A 20,284-nucleotide genomic window follows, 5' to 3' on the forward strand; every position below is an offset into this window, starting at 1 on the left:
TCTTCCCTGCTGTTGTGTGCGGTTTCTCTCTCACTCGCCTCCAGTCTCACTGAATGTACTCTTGCTCTGCTCAGCTTCTAAAGCCCTCCCTGCTTCAACTTCGGCGCTCACTCTTGCTATCCCCTGTTCCTCTCCACATGCTTCTTTGGTGATACCTCACAGAATTGTCCCTCATGCCTCCTGGTCAATGGCTGGGAGCACAGGAGAGCAAAGACCCTTTCCCTAGCAACACAGATACTTTTATCCCCCTTAACTCTCCTCCTCCCATTGACACCTGTTGTCACTCATTTAGCCTAATTATAAAATGAATAACCATTTCTGCAAACTAACTTTTTACTCATCAATCCACTGGAAAAGCCACTCCCCCAGGCATTCAACACTCCTCCACTGGCAGGCTCTGGCCTAACCAATTTCAGTAATCCCCTGTGGAATGTGCACTCTCATTCCCCAGAGGGATTGCATTTTTGGGGTTATACATTATATAGCAACTTTTAATTTATTATTGTAATTCAAAGATATAATAAGAACGATGATTATGCTTGCTTTGCGACGTCAGTTCCTATGGAATTATATTGTTTTGTACTGACATTAATTTTCTTCAAAACAAACATTTAGTAGAGTGAGATTTGAAAAATAATTTTTTTTTTGCAGTATCAAAAGAGTGTCCCAGGATTTACTTCACATGGTGAAAAGTACTGAAATATCTATTTCCATCCATTGTTTTCCCTGTAACCTATTTATACAACTCTTTTTCTTCCATGTCCTTCCTTCCTTCATTGCATACTTTGCTTATCTCTGATTGTTTTCTTTTTTTTGTTCTCATTGTAGGTATGATTACCAGGAGCTGCTCCACAATTCCAGTTTCTGTCTGGTTCCTCGTGGCAGGCGGCTGGGATCATTTCGCTTTCTAGAAGCTCTCCAGGTAAACAAGAATTCCTGTCTCATTAATTCTGTATCATGGTTTGCATGTGTCTCCTCTCATTTTTTTTTCCTTCTCTGCATTGTAAGAGTGCTGCCTTAGGATGAGGAATATGAACTTTTTTTGTATTGGCATACTGGAAAATTGTGGTCAGTTATTGAGAAAGACATGGAGGAAGCTACTGCTTGCCCTGTGTCGGTAGCATGGAATAGTGCTACTCCTTGGATTTTGGCCAGGTACTAGTGACCTGGATTGGTCACCGTGAGAACGGGCTACTGGGCTTGATGGACCATTGGTAAGGCTATTCTTATGCTCTTATAAGGGAAGAGAAGCAATAGAGGATGATGGTAGACTTATTCCTGTACTCCTAGTCTGTCCTGTGGTAGGAAGTAGTGCTGCCCGATTCACGATTCGAATCGTTTCACCGATTCTAATCAGGTGAATCGATTCGAATCGATTCAATTATTTAAAAAATCAGCCTCCCGATTCAATGACCGACCCTTCCTCATGCCTTCCTAAAGCAGGAGCTGCAGCGCTGCCTCTTGTTGGCCATCCGCTGCCGCTCCTGCTTGAGGGGGAGGGTCAGTCAGAAAGGCCTCCCCCAGCTTCCCCGTTCTTACCTTTAGGCTAATACAGCAGCCTGCAGGATCACTAGTGCTATAGCGATCCCTGCAGTTGCCCGTCGTCCTCAGCGGCACGTTCTCCTGCTATGGTCCTGTCCCTGCTCATGACTCCATAATATACTTAAGCAGTACAATGGAACAAAATTAACCAATAAGAAACTATAGACAAAAGAATTGCCTCTTGTGTGGTATTTATTCCAGTCAGTTTTCTATCCAATATTACAAGGATTCCTAGTACTATTATCTTATTGGTAGGGAGAACCTTCACAGTTTTGGAAAGTAGTGAATATCTTAAAAGGTCATATATATAGAGGGGCATAATCAAAAGAAATGTCTTAAGTTCAATTCAGATGTATGGTGCTAGACACCCAACGTTGACAGTGGAAAAATGTCCATCTTTATATCACATTTTCAACCAGAAATTCTTCTAAGTCCCAAACACCCAGAGCAAAACCATTTGTGATGGACCATTGTGATGGACTGGCCACCCAGACATGGCAAAGGAGCAGTGGGGCACCCTTACAGGACACTGCTGTGAACTTCACAAAAAGGGCGCAACATAAACATCTCACCAGAACTCCTTTACAGGGTATGGTGAGCTCCCTCCAAAACACACCATACCCACCTGTCTATAACCCTAGTAGCCCTTATGGCTGTAGGTGCCACCTATATGGCAGTACAGTAGGATTTTGGGGGTTTTGGTGGGCTCACATTTACCACCATGAATGTAGTGGTTAGAGTGGCTTATGGGCCTGGGTCCTCCTCTCTATGGTTCACTAGTCCACCCCCAGGCTACTTAAGTCGCTTGTATTTAGCTCTACTATAGCAGGTGCTAATGTTCCGGAGACAGGTATGTACTTTTTTATTCTGATATTTGTGGCAGTGGAATGGGGGCAGTGATCACTGGGGGAGTGTGTGGGGGTCTTTACATTGTCTCTGCAGTGGTTATCTGGTCACTTTGGATACCTTTTTGCCACATACCTGCTTTTATATCATCTAAGTCACAACATATAAGTTTCATCCAGGAAGTCTTGTGAAACATTCAGTTATCCCTGCAGGACGACTAAGTCTAGGCTGGCCTACATCCTGCCCACATCCTGCTCTAACCACTCCTCCATCTATGTTCCATCCAGGACATCTTGGGAATTTTTTTTTTCTGGATGTCCTGGATGAAACTTAGATGTCTGAGGCTAGACCTGTTTCAAAAGTATCTAAGTACCAAAAAAATACCCAAACGGACTAGCTGACCTGTAGAGGAATTATATTATGACCCCACACACACACTTCCCCAGTGGTCACTAACTCCCTTCCTTCCCTCAAAATCTGAATTGGAAATGGAGAATAAAGCTGGATGTCTTAAGGCTAGATGTCCTGGCGGCCAAGACGTCTAAGTAGAAAATTTTTTCAAAAACATTAGATGTCTTGCGGTGTTGCCTGTTTCAAAAATGGCTTTTTTTCCACCTCCAATTTTAGACATCCAAAGTCAGACTTAGAAGTCCTATAGAAAATGCCCTTCCACATCTTTTTTGAGATACATTGACCAGAATTGCACACGATAGTCAAAGTGCAGCCACACTATGGAATGATAAATAGCGATTACAATATTCTCATTTTTGTTTTCCATTCCTTTCCTAATAATTTCTAACTTCTATTTACTTCCTTAGCCATCACTGCACACTGAGCAGAGGGTTCCAACATATGACACTTAAATCCTTTTCCTGAATGGTGACTCCTAATGTGGAATCTTAGATAATATAAATATAGTTTGGGTTCCTCTTTCCCCACATGCATTACTTTGCACTTGATCATGTTAAACATCATCTGCCATTTAGATGCCCAACAGTTTCCCATTCTTGTAAGGTCCTCTTGCAATTTTTCACAGTTCTCTTTGAATAACTTTGTGCCATCGGCAAATTTAATTACCTAACTGGTTATTCCCGATCATTTATAAATATGTTAAAAAAATAGCGGTCCAAGCACAGACCCCTGGGGGAACCCCTACTATCTACCCTTCTCCATTGAGAATGCTTCAGAGAAATCTCCATTGACCACCCTTTCTGTAAAAAAGTATTTTCTTAAAATACTCCTGAGCCTACCACCTTTTAACTTTATCCTATGCCCACTCATTCTGGAGTTTCCTTTCAATTGAGAGACTCGCCTCATGTGCATTTATGCCATGTAAGTATTTAAATGTCTCTATCATATCTCCCCTCTCCCGCCTTTCCTCCAGTATACATATTGAGATCTTTAAGTCTGTCCCCATATGCCTTATGATGAAGACCACTGACCATTTTAGTAGTCTTCCTCTGGACTGACTCCATCCTGTTTATATCTTTTTGAAAGTGTGGCCTCCAGAATTGTACACAATATTCTAAATGAGGTCTCACCAGATTCTTATACAGGAGCATTAATACCTCCTTTTTCCTACTGGCTATACCTTTCCCTATGCCTCATGAAGCATTTTATCAATGTATCTCTCATTCTCACGGATGCTTCTCAGTCTGGCTACCTCCTCTCTGTTCATTTACTTCCTTTATGAGGGATTCAAGATGAAGACAGCTTGCACATGGAACCACTCCCTCTGCTTGGATAACATTTTCTGTCTGCACAGAGACAGAAGCTGTGATCTGAGCAACAGCTTTGGTCACACAGTGCTTCCCAGCCATACTGTGGTTGCAGAAGTACTTGCACTTGATGAAATAAAAAAGAAGAAAAACCAGAAAAAAATCCTACACAAGCAACACCCTGTTCATAATTAGCTGAAGAGCCTATAAATCAAAAGATCAGCTTTGGGTGGGTGGGAGGGAATTAAACACTAGACAGAGACATTCCTCTACTGCTATCTGTGCCCTAATCTGATCTCATACTCTGAAATGCAAACCTAAAATACTAATCTAGACTAAAACACTTTTTATATAAAACCCTAACAGAAAGACTAAAGGCTACGCTGTTGTCTAAACTGTCTTTGCTGAAAAATCAGATTACTGAACTAAAAAGTAAAAGACAAGGACAATGAAATAACCTACTGAAGTCCTAATTTTGTTCAGTTAGCTTTCCAGACACCAGAACTGAATACTGGCTAGTGCCCAGATAACTTCTGGATAGTGTCCTGGTTCCCCTCCACTGCCTACCTTTCATTGCCCTGGTGATTTAAGGAGTTGTAAGGGCAGGAACCACGCCTGTTATGGCTCCTGCCTCAAAGTGGCCACTGTGAGCTCTAACATGAGCCTTTTTATAAATTCTCTGGAATACCAGTTTTCCTCAGCCCATGTTCTATAACACCTCACGTTCTCTGAGTTGACTGGTAGGCCTTGGGGGAGGGGGGTTCTCCATTTCAGTAAGAGAGTGGTTCCTATAAGTAACTGGAAGGCCCATTCAGCATCAGACTTTCTAATACTGGGTTTTTAAAGTAAACTTCAAAGGTATATTTACAGATCACTCATTTAGGAGAACAATGTATACCTTCATGGGCAAAAGGCCTGAGCAACTGGTGCTGTGAAAGAAGATGTGAGCTTACACTAGCTAGTGTGAGTGAAAAATATGGACCTGCAGTTGTTTGCTTGCACTAACTGGGGCTTTTGAGAATGAATAAACATAATAACCTAGTATACTGTACAGTGAACAGATCCAAGATTGCTGAATTCACCTGGCACGTGGCAGGTCTTCCCTTAATTTTCTTCTGTTTGATGTGATCCTTGGGTGCCGGAAAATCCTTCTTCAATGCTGAAGTGATGGAGAAGGAGTGCCATCGGCACCTCGCAGCACCCCGAGCTCGTGGCTTTGGGTTCGCTGGAAAACTTTTTTGAGAAGGCTGCAAACCGAGATGACATCAGATGGAGGCCCGCTGGAGACGCCGGCATGGAGCGGAAGTACGGCAGATCTCCCTGGGATGGATACCATGCTTAGCCCCGACTATAGAGCTCCTCCCTCTCAGCCACAGAACACTAGTTCCCCGTAGTAGGATCAGGGCACACCAATATTGGTAGCAGTTCCTGACCTGGAGGCTCGAGTGGAAACATCAGTGGGCCTGGATTTTCCTTGATTGCAGGACAGATCATCAAAGAATTCTGCAAGTTTACATTTTTCTGAGAGGGCGTTGGATTCCAATGGAGGTAATCGGGAGTAAGTACAGATTGCTGAGCAGACTAAAACTTTACAATTGCAAAAATTTTCTTTGATTAAACCTCCTGAAGTTACTCTTGATTCTTTATGGGACTTAGTTGCTAATCTTGGAAAATCTGTATGTTCCCAAATTCAATGTCTGGAGGAAAGAACTGAAAAGCAAGAAAAAGAATTGAAAGAGATAAAAATTGAAATAGGTTCTTCAAAACTTTGGATTGATAAATACGATAAATATCTAAGCGAGATATGTCAAACACAGGAAGCTATAATTAAAGATAACTTGAGAAGAAAGATAGAATTATTGGAAAATAGTTCTTGTAATAATAATCTACATTTCCTAAACTTCCCTCAGATGTTCTCAGTGACTCCTAGAGATATATTTTTTGGAAATACTTTTAGTTCCAGAAGAATCAATTCCTCCCTTTTCTCAAGTTCATTATCTACCAATTAGAAAGTTGCAAGACCAACAAACTCTTAATCAAAATAAAGAACTTTTAGATATTTCAACTATTTTGGAAATCTCTGATAAAGAGGTGGCTAAATCCTCAATATTAATGGCTTCAGTGGCATTTCTGCCAGATAAAATTTGGGTTTTGAAAATGTTCTTTAAAAACAGACATAAATAATTTTTGGGTTTTAAGATCCAGATGTTTCCAGATATTTCCAGATGTTTCTGAGGACACACAAAAGCAAAGGAGTAAGTTTTTGCCTTTGAAACGAGTTACTCTTATTGGAGGGATTTTTTATTTGAGATATATTTTGAAGATTAGAACATAGAAACATAGAAAGATGACGGCAGAAAAGGGCTATAGCCCATCAAGTCTGCCCACTCCACTGTCCCACCCCATTAAGTCAGAGTGCTGCTCGACCCACGTAGAGATCCCACATGGATGTCCCATTTAGTCTTAAAGTCGAGCACGCTAGTGGCCTTGATCACCTGCACCGGTAGTTTGTTCCAGTGATCCACCACCCTTTCTGTAAAGAAATACTTCCTGGTGTCACCACCAAATCTCCCTCCTCTGAGTTTGAGCGGGTGCCCCCTTGTGACTGAAGGTCCCTTAGGAAAGAATATGTCGTTTTCCACCTCGACACGACCTGTGACGTACTTAACCCTTTCAGGACCATAAGGATCGTAGGGCAATTTTTGTGGTTTTGACGACATTTTTATGGTAAAAAGGGCTTGCAGATGCCAAAAAATTGATTTTTTTTGTGAAATATCATTATTTTTATTTTAAAAAATCACACTTCTGGCTTATGGACAGTGTGGCAAGTGAATCTTCTCGTCAATCTGGCAACGACGCTAATGAATGAATGTCGGAACCAGTTTGTTTACATAAAGGCAGTATCATATGGAATCCGTACATATCAAATTTAGAACTGTAAACTATCCCAATCAAAATTTATAGGATTTTAAAGTTATGGGACAAATATGTCCCTTGGTCCTGAAAGGGCTACATGTCTCAATCATGTCACCCCTCTCCCTGCGCTCCTCTAGAGAGTAGAGCTGCAACTTGCCCAGTCTTTCCTCGTATGAGAGACCCTTGAGTCCGGAGACCATCCTAGTGGCCATTTGCTGGACCGACTCAGCTCGAAGTATATCTTTACGGTAATGTGGCCTCCAGAATTGCACACAGTACTCCAGATGAGGTCTCACCATGGTTCTGTACAGTGGCATTATGACTTCAGGTTTACGGCTGACGAAGCTTCTATTGATACATCCCATCATCCGCCTTGCCTTGGATGAGGTCTTCTCTACTTGTTTGGCAGCCTTCATGTCTGCACTGATGATTACTCCCAAGTCCCGTTCTTCTGAGGTCGTAGCTAGTGTTTCTCCATTCAAGGTGTATGTTCTGCATGGATTTCTGCTGCCGAGATGCATCACCTTACACTTCTTTGCGTTGAAGCCCAGCTGCCATGTCGAGGACCAGTTTTCCAACTTGATCAGATCCTGCGCCATACCATCCGTGAGATCGCTTTCACCTACTATATTGCACAGTTTGGCGTCGTCGGCAAACAGCGCTACTTTTCCCTGAAGCCCTCGGGTCAAGTCCCTTATGAATATGTTAAAAAGGGATGGTCCCAGGACTGAGCCCTGCGGCACTCCGCTAGTCACCTCCGATGTCTTAGAGAGGGTGCCATTGACCACTACCCTCTGAAGTCTTCCACTCAGCCAATCATTGACCCACGCCGTTAGTTTCTCACCTAACCCCATCGATTTCATCTTGTTTAATAGTCTACGGTGTGGGACACTGTCAAACGCTTTACTGAAATCCAAGTACACTATGTCCAGAGACTCTCCCAAGTCTAGCTTTCCTGTCACCCAGTCAAAGAAGCTGATAAGATTGGATTGGCATGACCTGCCCCTAGTGAATCCATGTTGACAGGGATCCCTCAGATTCCCCTCATCCAATATCGTGTCTAATTTCCCTTTAAGTAGAGTTTCCATGAGTTTACACACTATTGATGTGAGACTTACTGGTCTGTAATTGATATCTCACTACACATTTGCATGGATGTGTTCTTTGAACCCTCTCACCTAACTGTTTTTCTGTCCATGAAACGCTTTGAAGGTGTATAAAGTTTAGAGCTCTTAAAATGTTGATATTCTTTGGGAACCAGGCGTCAGATGATACAATTTGCCTTTTTCTTTTCTAGATAATCTAGTAATACCTTAATAATTCTGCTGTATGTAATCTTGGATCTAACATAGTGGACTTGAGAATGATTAGTCTATTATATTTCTTTATATAGTTTTGTTTCTTTGATATGTAATGGAATATATCAGTCTTTTCTGTATAAGATTTTTGCTTGATAAGATGAATGAAACTTGATAAATTAAAAAAAAGAACCAAAAAACCTACAGTACAGTACTTAAAAGTTCTGAGAATGATGATGCAATACAGTGAAGCTAACATTTACTAATATGGTTTCCTCTCAGGCAGCACATGTTTTTAAAAGTTTACATTTCATCAAGCCCATTTCTAACCTCATTAATTTTTGGATCATCCATATTTCATATGGGTAAGCTTTGGAGCTACTCTATTATTTTTTCACCCCAGTGACCTCTCCCCTTTGCTTCCAGGCAGCTTGCATCCCTGTACTGTTGAGCAATGGTTGGGAGCTGCCATTTTCAGAAGTCATTGATTGGAATAAAGCTGCCATCATTGGAGATGAAAGACTTCTACTGCAGGTAAGAAAAGAGGGCATAGGGCTTGGGGAAAATGAGGGATTCCTACAGAAAAAAAATAGGAAGCCATGGAGTTCCAGGTGGATGAGAGATGTTTACTCTAGATGTAGGAAATCCTGGAGAAATCAGGATAGGAATACTATAGATAAGATGGGTAGAGAGACCCATCTTATCTATACATACTATAGATAAGATGGGTAGAGAGACCCAAGGAACCTTTGATGTAGAGACCCAAGGAATCTATGATGTTACATTACATAAAGAGTATATAAGTATAGAGAAGGGAAGACTACAGAAGACTCAAGCCACTATAGGATGAGGCATTTTGCTACAAGTAACAGGAGGGATCATATTTTTCAAAGCCTTTCAGCTTTACCTATTGTATTTAATTCTGTGACAACAAGTGAATCACCCTTCACACCCATGCTGCTCATGGTGGGACACTTCTAGAGTTTTCCAGTGTCAGTGCTCGACGATTTAACTCATACATATTTGGATGTGCCAATGCATATCTAAATTTTGTGGTGTATTTCGATTGGACCCCAGAAGAAGGTTGTTTATTACCGAAACACGGACTGTGCCGGGGCCACACCAATAATTTTTGCTGCGTGTTATATGGATTTATTTTATTTTTACTGCATCACTTTTATTTGTGAAGAACATTGGTCATTAAAACCTCTAGATCAAGAGCATCGTCTACTTAGGCCGCCAGCATGGATGCCAACCATGAAGACCAATATCTTTAACAGTAGTATCCTGTCATACGGCCAGCAGAAGTGGTTCCAAGACTAGGTTGAAGAGCAGTAGGGAGAATGGGCAGCCTTGAATAGTTCCAGGTGCAAATGGAAAGTATTCTGAAAGTAAAAGTTTGACTCTGATATGAGATTTTGGGTTAGAGAACTGGCATATGCTGTACAAAGAGATCTCAAGCCAAACCAGCACAATCACTATGTGCACATGCAGCCAATCTAAGCATGTAAATGCCGTTATGTACATATGTAATAAATTCTATAACGACTTTCTAATTGAGGTGTTTTACTGTGCACATTAAAGGGATATTTTTATAAAGGAGTGTTTAATTTTAGATATCAAAAGGGCACTCACCGTATTTGGAGCCAGTGTTACAGGCCAAATATTCTCCAATATTTACAGCAGCCATAGAACTGGTGCAAATGCTCACACTTAGACTGCTAAAAAGTATGATAAATTATGGTGTTCTATCATTTACATGCATAACTGTGTGGCCCGCCCATGTGTATGCTCATCTTCAAAGCACATGCCATGCGTTAGGCACCTTATTCAGCCTGTGGTAGAATGTGACATCAGAGCCACTCACAGCAGCCCAGATATTCAGTGCTGGGCATTGCATGGCTCCCAGTATTGAATATTCAGGGGTCAAAGGTCATCCAAAAGTTAACCAGGCACCAGCCGATATTCAGACCAGTGCAGTTAGCTGGTGACCAAGGGCTGCTAAATTTGATTTTCTGTGACCGAATGTGATCAATCCAGGCTGCATGTCCCACCCAGAGGGAGAAGATTTACAGCCTGCAAAGTAAAGACACAAAGTCTGTGATATCTGAATTAGTATCAAATTTATTAGTAATTAGAATTCAGTCTTTGGGTTGGGAGCACAGTTTGCCCTTTTCTCTCCTGTCTACTGTACTCTAAGGTCCAGTGTTCAACCTATTACATTTATAGCATTTTTTAATGTCACATTTGTTAATTAACATATTCATGTAACACGATAGTAACAAGCAAATCACATGATTTCCAGCAAGCCAACACTCATATTAAGCCAAACCTGCACTATTTCTTTTTTCTGCTATCTTTAACTTTATCTTACCTCAGTGCATTCTCCTAACATTTTTCTACAGTTCTATAAAGAATGTTATCATGTGCACACATGCTTTTATAAACTTCTTACTTAACATTGTTTCTTAAGAAAGATTTGGACAATTTTCTGGAGGAAAAGTCCATAGTCTGTTATTGAGAAAGACATGGGGGAAGCCACTGCTTGCCCTGAATCAGTAGCATGGAATGATGTTGCTACTCTTTGGGTTTTGGCCAGGTACTAGTGACCTGGATTGGCCAGTGGGAATGGGCTACTGGGCTCGATGGACCACCGGTCTGACCCAGTAAGGCTGTTCTTAAGTTCTTATTGTCTTTATGAACTTATCTGTTTACCGCTGACCTAGTTACTGTTGGTCATACCTCTCTCTTCTAGCTAGTCACTTTTACCACATCTTCCTGTCAATAACATGTTTTTCTCAAAATTTTTCACAGAATCTTTGTCACTTGATTTCTTATAACCCTGAAGTAGTTTCTTATAAAAAAAAGCTTTTAGCTTTTTGCTTAATATTTTTTTAAATATCATCCATGGGCCCGAACTTATATTTTATCCCAAATTAATTTTCTTATCACAGCCCAATTAATCCTTACCTTCATTAGCCTTCATCAGTCTTAATTGCAATTAAAGGTAATTCAGATTGGTCCTTGCATTACAATTCTTCCATAGCCCTCCTGCAGCTTCTATGCCCAATATGCTGGAAAGTCTGTCTTGTTTGCGTCTTGTCTGTAAACTCCAAGATATATTCACCCGAAGTGGTTCAAAACACAATATACAAAAATGATACCAAATACCACTTCCAGAGAGTATGTATCCAAAATTAATTCTGCAATGGTTATAACTACTCAGGAAAAGGCCTCAGAATGGGAGCTTACGCAAAGTCCTATCATGGACTGAAACTTCAGCGTAACTACTCCTTGCTCCAATCACTGGCCCAAAAAAACCTGAGAGTATATTCAGTACAGTTTACTTCAAGTTTGAATAAATATAGTTTTTTTAACTTTTTTTAAAACTTTTTTTAAGACCTTTGTGTAAACTATAACCTTTTGGTAAACTATAGGTACATCTCTCTATTAGTTTGCAAAAGAATTTGACAACTGGATACTTATCTTAAACGTTGTCATAGTTAATTCAAATGTTGCCTGTAAGTTGCCAAAAGTTGCTGACGTGGCCAGCGTTTCGTGGATATATCACTCGGTCCACTGCTTCAGGGCCATAGGCAAAAGCATGCAGGCATAGTTCCGTAGAAAGCTGCCAAAAGCTTACAAAACCATTGCAGAATTAATTTTGGATACATACTCTCTGGAAGTGGTATTTGGTATCATTTTTGTATATTGTTTGCGTCTTGCCCATGCTCACCACCTATCCAGCTCCCAAGGTGTCCATCTTCTGCTTGTACAGTCTGACTGTCGTACCTGAAAAGCTCATCGTGCCTCATTACTGTTTAGTTGAATGAAAATCACCACTAACTGGCTAAATAGTTGCTGTGCCCCCGGTCCATCCCTAACATAAATAGTTAGGAGATGGCCAGTTAGCAGCAATATTCAGTGGTACTAATTGGTTAGGTACCACTTAATATCAGGTGCTGGGTTACTCAGCAGAATTTAACCAGGTAGGTGCCTTTCCTTCACAATTAAACCCTTTTGAATATCAGGTCCAGAAATCTTAATGTAATCCCCTGGGGTATTACTGAAGGAAAAGTCTGTCGCAGAGGACAGACAAGAATGTTAGCCTCCTGGGGGGTGGATCTAGCAGATGGCAGGAAAAATTATCTCCCTTACAGGGGAGGGGGGAGTTGAAGGGATAATACAGTTGTTATGGTTATGTGAAATATGATCGATGTCTATATATGCCTGGGGCCAGGGCTGGAAGGGATATACCCGCAAGACTGAGAGTAAGATCTTGGTAGCCTGCACCCCCACCAGAACCCAAGAAGACAAGGGGATGTCCTGGCCTAGCATAAAAAAACAAGGATTGCCGAGGAGAGAAATGTCTCTGCTCAATAACAGAGGCAGAAGTAAAAAGATCCCAGGAGAGGCACAACCCCCCCCCCCCCCCCCAAGAGTGAAGTAGGAGATTGACCTGCTAGAGTAGAGGTGAATGAAGAGAACAGAGATCCAATCCGCGGATAAGATCAGCAGTTGGGGAGAATATCAATGGGATATAACCTTCTTTTTTGTGATAAAGAAGAAAGCAACCCTGGGTTGTTCTGCCAGGCAGGATGGGACAGAGCCTTCTAGGTGTAGGAAAAACATTAGGGTGGAGAAGGAGGATTAGGAGAGTTTCACGTTGCTCTGTTGGATATTTCTCTCCACATTACTGCCTATGAGAACTGTTCAGCTGATTTTTTTTCCCTTTAGTAAAGTTGAACTGTTTGTATTAAAAAATGGTGTGTAAGTGAATGGCTTTTTTTGGAGCTGGACTGACTGAGTAGGTGCCAAAACTTCCTGGCCTACTGGGATTTAGCCCGGCTCTGGCCTACACCCAGCCCATTAAACCTAAGACCTTTTTTGAATCCTGGGGTGACTACGCCAAAAAGCTTAGCCTGCACCCAGAACTATTTGAGCAGGACCAGGGTTACTTTAAGTTATTTCATCAAGGTCATCGAATGAGTAACAAAAGCAATACTGGAATCTGATCCACTAGGTTTCACAGTTTCACTCCATAATTGCCTAATTATGTATAATAATACAATAACTTCCCGCACTCTATCCTGCATTATCATGCAAATATTATTGCAGTAATTTCAGTTATCAATTTCCATTCTCCCCTCCCCTCTGTTAGTCTTCACCCACAGATGTGATGGTGTTCCTTCATGGCACACTCCAGATTTTTAATGGCTTCATTAATTACTGTACGTTATTTATGGCTGGTAATTACAGAAATTAATAACAGCATGGGGTTGTCTGGTCTAGTGTCAGACAGGGAAGAGATAATTAAAGCATCGCTCCTTCTTCTGCTCATGCTGCAAGGGAATAAAAAGCAGTGTCAATGTCAGAAGGGACAGAATGTTTGAAGGCTGACAGGACAACGCCAGTGGTAACAGGCAGAAGACACACGCTAAATGGTACAGTACAGAACACAGAAAGAAATGGGCAAATCTTTGAAACGTGGTCCAAAGACATATTCCAAGTAGAAAAGGCCAGCTGAATGTGATCAACTGTGTCAGAAAAGTTTAGGTTTTTAAATTTAAGGCAGACAAACTATTTCTCAGGGAGGTAGTAGATTAAGAGGGGCATTTTCGTCCAAATCCGAATTTGGACATTTTGAGGAACATGCAGAAAACTCCACTAGCGAACATGACCATTTTCGAAACTGAAAACCATCTTTTTGTTTTGAAAATGGCTATTTCTCAGTTGTGCTTGTCCTCAATGCATCTATCTTTTTGAACCATTTTTGAAAAAAAAAAAATATATAATAATAATCCTTAAGAAAAACACACAAAACAAGGCTTTGGGATATAGGAAGGGCCAGCATTTTTAGTAGACTGGCCACACAGACATCCCAGCAGAGTAGTGGGGTACCTTAGGGGGAACTGCAGTGAACTTCACATAAAAAGGCCTAGGTACATTTCCCAAAATAACCCCCTTATAATTACATTACATTAGAGATTTCTATTCCGCCATTACCTTGCGGTTCAAGGCGGATTACAAAAGAGTTATAAATGGTGGGGTACAATGGAAGATCATTGGTCATTTCTAGAGAAGGTAAAGAGTAGGTCAGGTAGTATCTGTGTGGCAGGAAGAAGAAGGGAGGGAGGAAGGAAGGTATTTGTGATGTTAGAACTGTTTCAGGAATTTCTTGAAAAGTATAGTTTTTATTTCTTTTCTGAACATCTTGTAATCTGGGGTAGTTATCAGTAGATTGGAGATCTGGTTATCTAGTTTTGCTGCTTGGGTGGCTAGGAGACCATCATATAGTTTTTTCCGTTTAACTTCTTTGATTGGGGGGGTGTGAATGGGGTGTGTGTTTTTCTATGTCTGGTTGAGGTAGTTTGGATGAAGCGGTTGTTCAGGTAGGTTGGGCTGTCTCCATTTAAGGTTTTAAATAGCATACAGTAGAATTTAAATAGTATTCTTTCTTGGATTGGTAGCCAGTGTGAGTTGATGTATGCTTCTGTAATATGGTTGTGTTTCCTCAATGAGTAGACGAGTCTCAGAGCTGTATTTTGGATTGTTTGTAGTTGTTTAGTCATTGTAGCAGGGCAGGGGAGGTAGAGGATGTTGCAGTAATCTAGTAGACCTATGAGCTGGAATTGTGAGATCTCCAAAACCCATTGGACCCAAGTGTGCACCACACCAATAGCCCTTATGCCTGCAGGTGTCACCTTTATGTAGGTACAGTGGGATTTGGGGGTGTTTTGGAAGACTCACATATTTCACCAGAAGTGTAGTACTTAGAGTAGGATATGGACTTGGGTCTTCATCTCTATAGTCTCATACTGCACTGCTTACTAGGCTATTCCAGGAATTTATTTATTTATAGTATTTATATACCACTTATAGCCTAAGTGGTTTGCATTCAGGTTCTCAAGCATTTTTCCTTATTTGTCCCAGTGGGCTCATACTCTATCTAATGTACCAGGGGCAATGAGGGATTACGGTGACTTGCCCAAGGACACAAGGAGCAGCATGGGATTTCAACCCACAATCTCAGGGTGCTGAGGCTGTAGCTCTAACCACTGCGCCACACACTCTGCTTGCTGCTCTACTAGGACTGGCCATAATATCTGAAGCTATCACACATATTCATTCACATTTTTGAGGTGTGGGAGGAGATCATGCATTCATCCCTCTAGTGGTTATCTGGTCAAGGCACCTTTTTGGCACTTAAAACATAGGGCTCCTTTTACAAAGCTGCGCTAAATTGCCACGCATTCTAGACGCTAACGCCAGCATTGAGCTGGCGTTAGTTCTAGCAGCGTAGCGCGGGTTTAGCACGTGCTAAAATTCTGCGCGCGCTAAAAACGCTATCGCAACTATGTAAAAGGAGCCCATAGTAACATAGTAAATGACAGCAGATAAAGACCTGTGTAGTCCATCCAGTCTGCCCAACAGTCGCACTCATTCTCAAGCTGACAAACCATTAATTATTCATTTTATTGCTAAGTTTAAGATATAACCCCCGCCCCAGAAAGGTAAGACCTGTACTCAAACGATTTGAATGTGATATAAAATGCTTATAACACTGTGCAACAGAGGTTTTGGGGCATGAATTGTAGTGGGTGTTCTATAGTGATTTGGGGGTCACTGAATTCAAAACTGACCTTATTTTTTTGGTATAACCCTCTGATTTATAGCAAAAGAGCATTATAATGCAAAAATTAACATTTTCGTTATATTTTCTAATGCTTAAAGTAAATGTTATAACAATCTCTGAAATATTAAATCAGTTTGCCTCAAATTTGATTTTTAAGCTACAGTGAGAAAAGTGCATCATAGCATTTAAAGAATGTAATCAAGAATTTTCTGGGGAATTGGAAGGCATCAGACTATTCCAAATGGTGGAGACGATGCTTAAAGCATTCTGTGATCTCAAATGCAACATGTCACTAAAAATTCATTAACTCCATCGATAATCTTGGTAGTGTTAGTGATGAGCACGGGGAAAGGTTTCACCAGAACAACAATGGAGAAACGATATCAGGGCAGACGGAATTCATCAATTTTGGCTGACTATTGTTGGACATTAATTAGAGATGCACCTAATCTCGTTTATAAATGGACTTCAACAGCAAAATGATTCTAAAAATATTTATAGGACCTCTTAAATCGGCACAGTGCGTTACAATCTGACTTCTCATGCTATAAATATTTGCGATTTGCTCAAAAACTATACATGATAGGAGAAAACTGAGGCTATTTTCATATACAGGAGGTCAAATTCTATAAAGTAAACCTCATTTTCTTCTTGCCCCAGAAAAAAAGTTAAAATTTGTTGCACAGTGTAATTGATCCTTTTTGCCACAAATGGAACTGACTCTGTAGAAGTCTGTCTATCATCGGTTCCACCGCCTCATACTGCCCCATGGCTAGAGTTGCCATAACAGCTAACTGTAGCCCCTTCCTTCCCCCCCCCCCCCCCCCCCCGATCCAGCTTGCTATATACGGGACACAGACCGTAGAAGTCCATCTGGCATCATCTTCCTTCCTCACTGCTGGGCTTCTATTTAAGCACCACTCCTGTGCTTCATAAATGAAGATATAGTTTTGGACGTGTCGAGTTTTGTGTCAAAACTATCCTCTTTCTGTTTAGGGATCCTTTGTGTTTATCCCATGCATTTTTGAACTCTGTCACTGTTTTTGCCTCCACCACCTCCAGAGGAAGGGCATTCCAGGCATCTACCAATCTCTCTCCATGAAGAAGTGTTTCTTGACATTACTCCTAAGTCTACCATCCCGTAACCTCATATTATGTCCTCTAGTTTTACTGCTTCTCTATTTCTGAAATAGATTTGTTTGTAGATTAATACCCTTCAAGTATTTAAAGTCTGTATCATATCTTATCTATCCCTTCTTTCCTCCAGAGTATACGTATTCAGGTATTCAAGCCTCTTCTCATATGTCTCTTGGCAGAATCTCAATATCATTGGGATTTAGTCCCAAATGTCCATATTGTGCCCTGCAGAAAAAAAGCAATCCAGAAAAAAACAAACTGTGGAAAACCACAATGTTCTTGACTTTCCTTTATTTCATCAAAATATCTTCAAACAAAGGTAGGAATATGTCCACATCAAGTGTATATAGACTAACGGACCCGACACGGGCCGTGTTTCAGCTGACATGCCTTTCTCAAGGGTCCAGTCATAATAGATATGTTGGTATAGTAGAGTTGAATTCACAGTTTCAAAGATCCGTTGTGAAGAACAAGCCGAGAGCAGGACTATGATTCATAGTGAGACTGCTATGTACAAGTGTAAAAGGGTGCCTGGTTGTCATTAGAGGAAGCGCTGGTTTGAGCAGGCACCTTACTGGATGCACAAGATTGCTGACAGAGAGAGGTTTTGGCTCCTCTCTGTATCTCGGCGCCCACTCCGCGGTTCAGGTGTTGTCATCGGAGGAAGCGTTGTCATCGGAGGAAGCGTTGGTTGGATTGCTGACATCAGAGAGAGGTCTTGTCTTCTCTCCTTATCTCAGCGTCCACTCCTTTGTTCAGATGTTGTCATCGGAGGAAGCGCTGGTTGAAGCAGGCACCTTGCTGAACCAGTCTGCTTGAGGCAATTGGAATCGCCTGTATCTCGAAAGAGTGTACCTCAAAGCATCAAGAACTTACAAGGCACCTCGAAATATGATGAGTACAGCTCGGAGGTCATCAGAGACTTCAAAATGATGGCATTCCTAATAGATTTCCAAGACTGTTTTATCAAGTTTCCTTGCCTTGGGGCAGCAAGGATACAAAGGTGCACTACCAAAGGTGGAACTGGCCACAGTGAACCAAGTGCTCTGTGGGGAGACACAACAAGAAGTGGGAACCATTGGTGGACCCCAGAAGGTGCTGATGCTACCACTGCACATCAAACTGGGCCTAATAAAACAATCTGTCAGAGCCCTAGATAAGGAATTGGCAGCATTCAAGTACCTTCATGATATCTTCCCTAATCTGTCTGAAGCATAGTTCAAAGCTGGTGTCTTCATCAGACCACAAATAAAGAAGATCCTGGAGTGCAAGGAATTTCCAAAGAAGCTAACTAGGAAGGAGAAAGTGGCTTGAAAAAGCTTTGTTGCAGCGGTTCGGGGCTTCCTGGGCAATCACAAGGCCAAAAAACTATGTGGTTGAGAATCTGGTGAAGAATTACAGTAAAATGGACTGTAGGATGTCTCTCAAAGTCCATGTCCGTGATGCTCAAGGAAAACATGGAATAGGGTTACCAGATATCCAGATTTCCCCAGACATGTCCTCTTTTTGAGGACTGTGTCTGAAGTCTGGGCAGATTATTAGGGAAATCAGACATCTAGTAATCCTACAGCAGCTCAACCTATCCGGAGCCCTCCTCCTCCCAATACACAAGGAAGAGAGCGAGGGAGGAGATGGTGTATAGGGATGGGAGAAGTGGGGAAGGGAAGAAAATAGAAGAAATACTGTTTATAGATGGGAATATGAGAGAAGAAAGAAGGAGAAGATTTTACACATGGAAAGATAGAAAGGGAAGACATGGAAAAGTAGAGAGATTTGAGGAGAAAGCAAAAAAAAAAAAAAAATGGAAGAAAGTTGAATGTTAAAAGGTAATGCCAAAGATGGATACAGCAACAAAAGACCCCCCATTTTGGGTGGATTGTAATTTAAAATCCCCGGTCTGTTCGGATCAAAGATGGATACAGGGCAGAAAATGAAGGAGAGAAAAACAGCAATTAAATAAGAAGACCATGGAAGCATTTAAGAGCACAGATAGAAAGAAGTAAAACCAGAGACTGGGAAAAGATGAGTAGAGAAAAATAAAATCACCAGACAACAAAGGTAGGAAAAGTGATTTTGTTTTCAATTTACTGACTGAAACGTGTCAGTTTTCCGAATTTACATCTGTTGTCTATATTTTGCACTGTTCAGGAAGAAATGTATTTATTTCTATTTCTCTTGTATTATACTGCATGCAGAGTTTGGCTCCTCTCTGCAGCTTGAGTTCTCGAGCAAGGTCTTGGCAATCATCATTGATTCCACATTGTCCTTCAATGACCACCTCCAATCCTTGGTAAAAAAAAATGCTTTTTCAGCCTTCACATGCTGAGGAAAGTTAGATCCTGCTTCCATCAAAAACATTTTACCCTCCTTGTCCAATCCATCATCCTCTCCAGATTGGACTATTGCAACTCTATCTATTTAAGCCTAAATAAGAAAAACCTCCACAGACTCCAATGGATTCAGAATGCCGCGGCCAAGCTCATCTTCGCTAAAAGTAAATTTGACCATGTCTCCCCGCTCCTGGCCAAGCTCCACTGGCTTCCAATAATCGCCAGGGTCCACTATAAATGCGCCTGTTTAACTTTCAAAATCCTATATGGTATCCTCCCTCCCTTTATCCCTCTTTCTTGGAATTCCTCAAACCCTAATACCACCAGATCCTCCCACAAATTAAAACTATCCTTCCCCTTGCTAAAAGGCATTTCCCACACAGGAAAGCTAGGGACCTCCCTCCACTTCAAAATCACTGAGCTCTGGAACAACCTTACCTCCCCTCTTCGGAACTTGAGCTCTCTCCAAGTTTTCCGCAAACATCTGAAAACCTGGCTTTTCTCAAAAAATGTAAGTCTCCCTCCAACTTAGAAATCAAGGAAACTCTTATATCTTGGCATCCCAAGTCCTCTAAATTTTCTTCACACTTCTACCTCTAACCCTCTGTTGTAGTTCCTTCCTATTTCTCCTACTGTAAACCGCGTCGAGCTCTACGAACGTGGAGATGATGTGGTATACAAACCTAAGGATTAGATTAGATTAGATTTTAGGTTTTCTTTTGTGTATATTAGGACTTTTAGTTTGTGGTCCTGTATTTGCATAGGGTTTATCTGTGTTTTGCACATGTGACCAAGGCCAGGTGTTCTGATAGGAATGAATGTCATGAAGCATTATTGATGTCATGGCCCCAAGTAGGAAGA

The 20,284-nt window shown here is 41.3% G+C and overlaps 1 protein-coding gene across 1 annotated transcript in view; it reads left to right on the forward strand.

Moving 5' to 3' along the window:
* LOC117357489 (exostosin-1-like) overlaps positions 1-20,284 on the forward strand; it is a 591,565-nt gene that overhangs the window by 513,843 nt on the left and 57,438 nt on the right. The window contains exons 2-3 of the mRNA XM_033938173.1: positions 829-922; positions 8,747-8,854. Coding sequence (XP_033794064.1) covers positions 829-922; positions 8,747-8,854 — 202 coding nt within the window. The remainder of the gene's footprint in view (positions 1-828; positions 923-8,746; positions 8,855-20,284) is intronic.

This window comes from Geotrypetes seraphini, chromosome 3, assembly GCF_902459505.1.
Source record: "Geotrypetes seraphini chromosome 3, aGeoSer1.1, whole genome shotgun sequence".
NCBI lineage: Eukaryota > Metazoa > Chordata > Amphibia > Gymnophiona > Dermophiidae > Geotrypetes > Geotrypetes seraphini.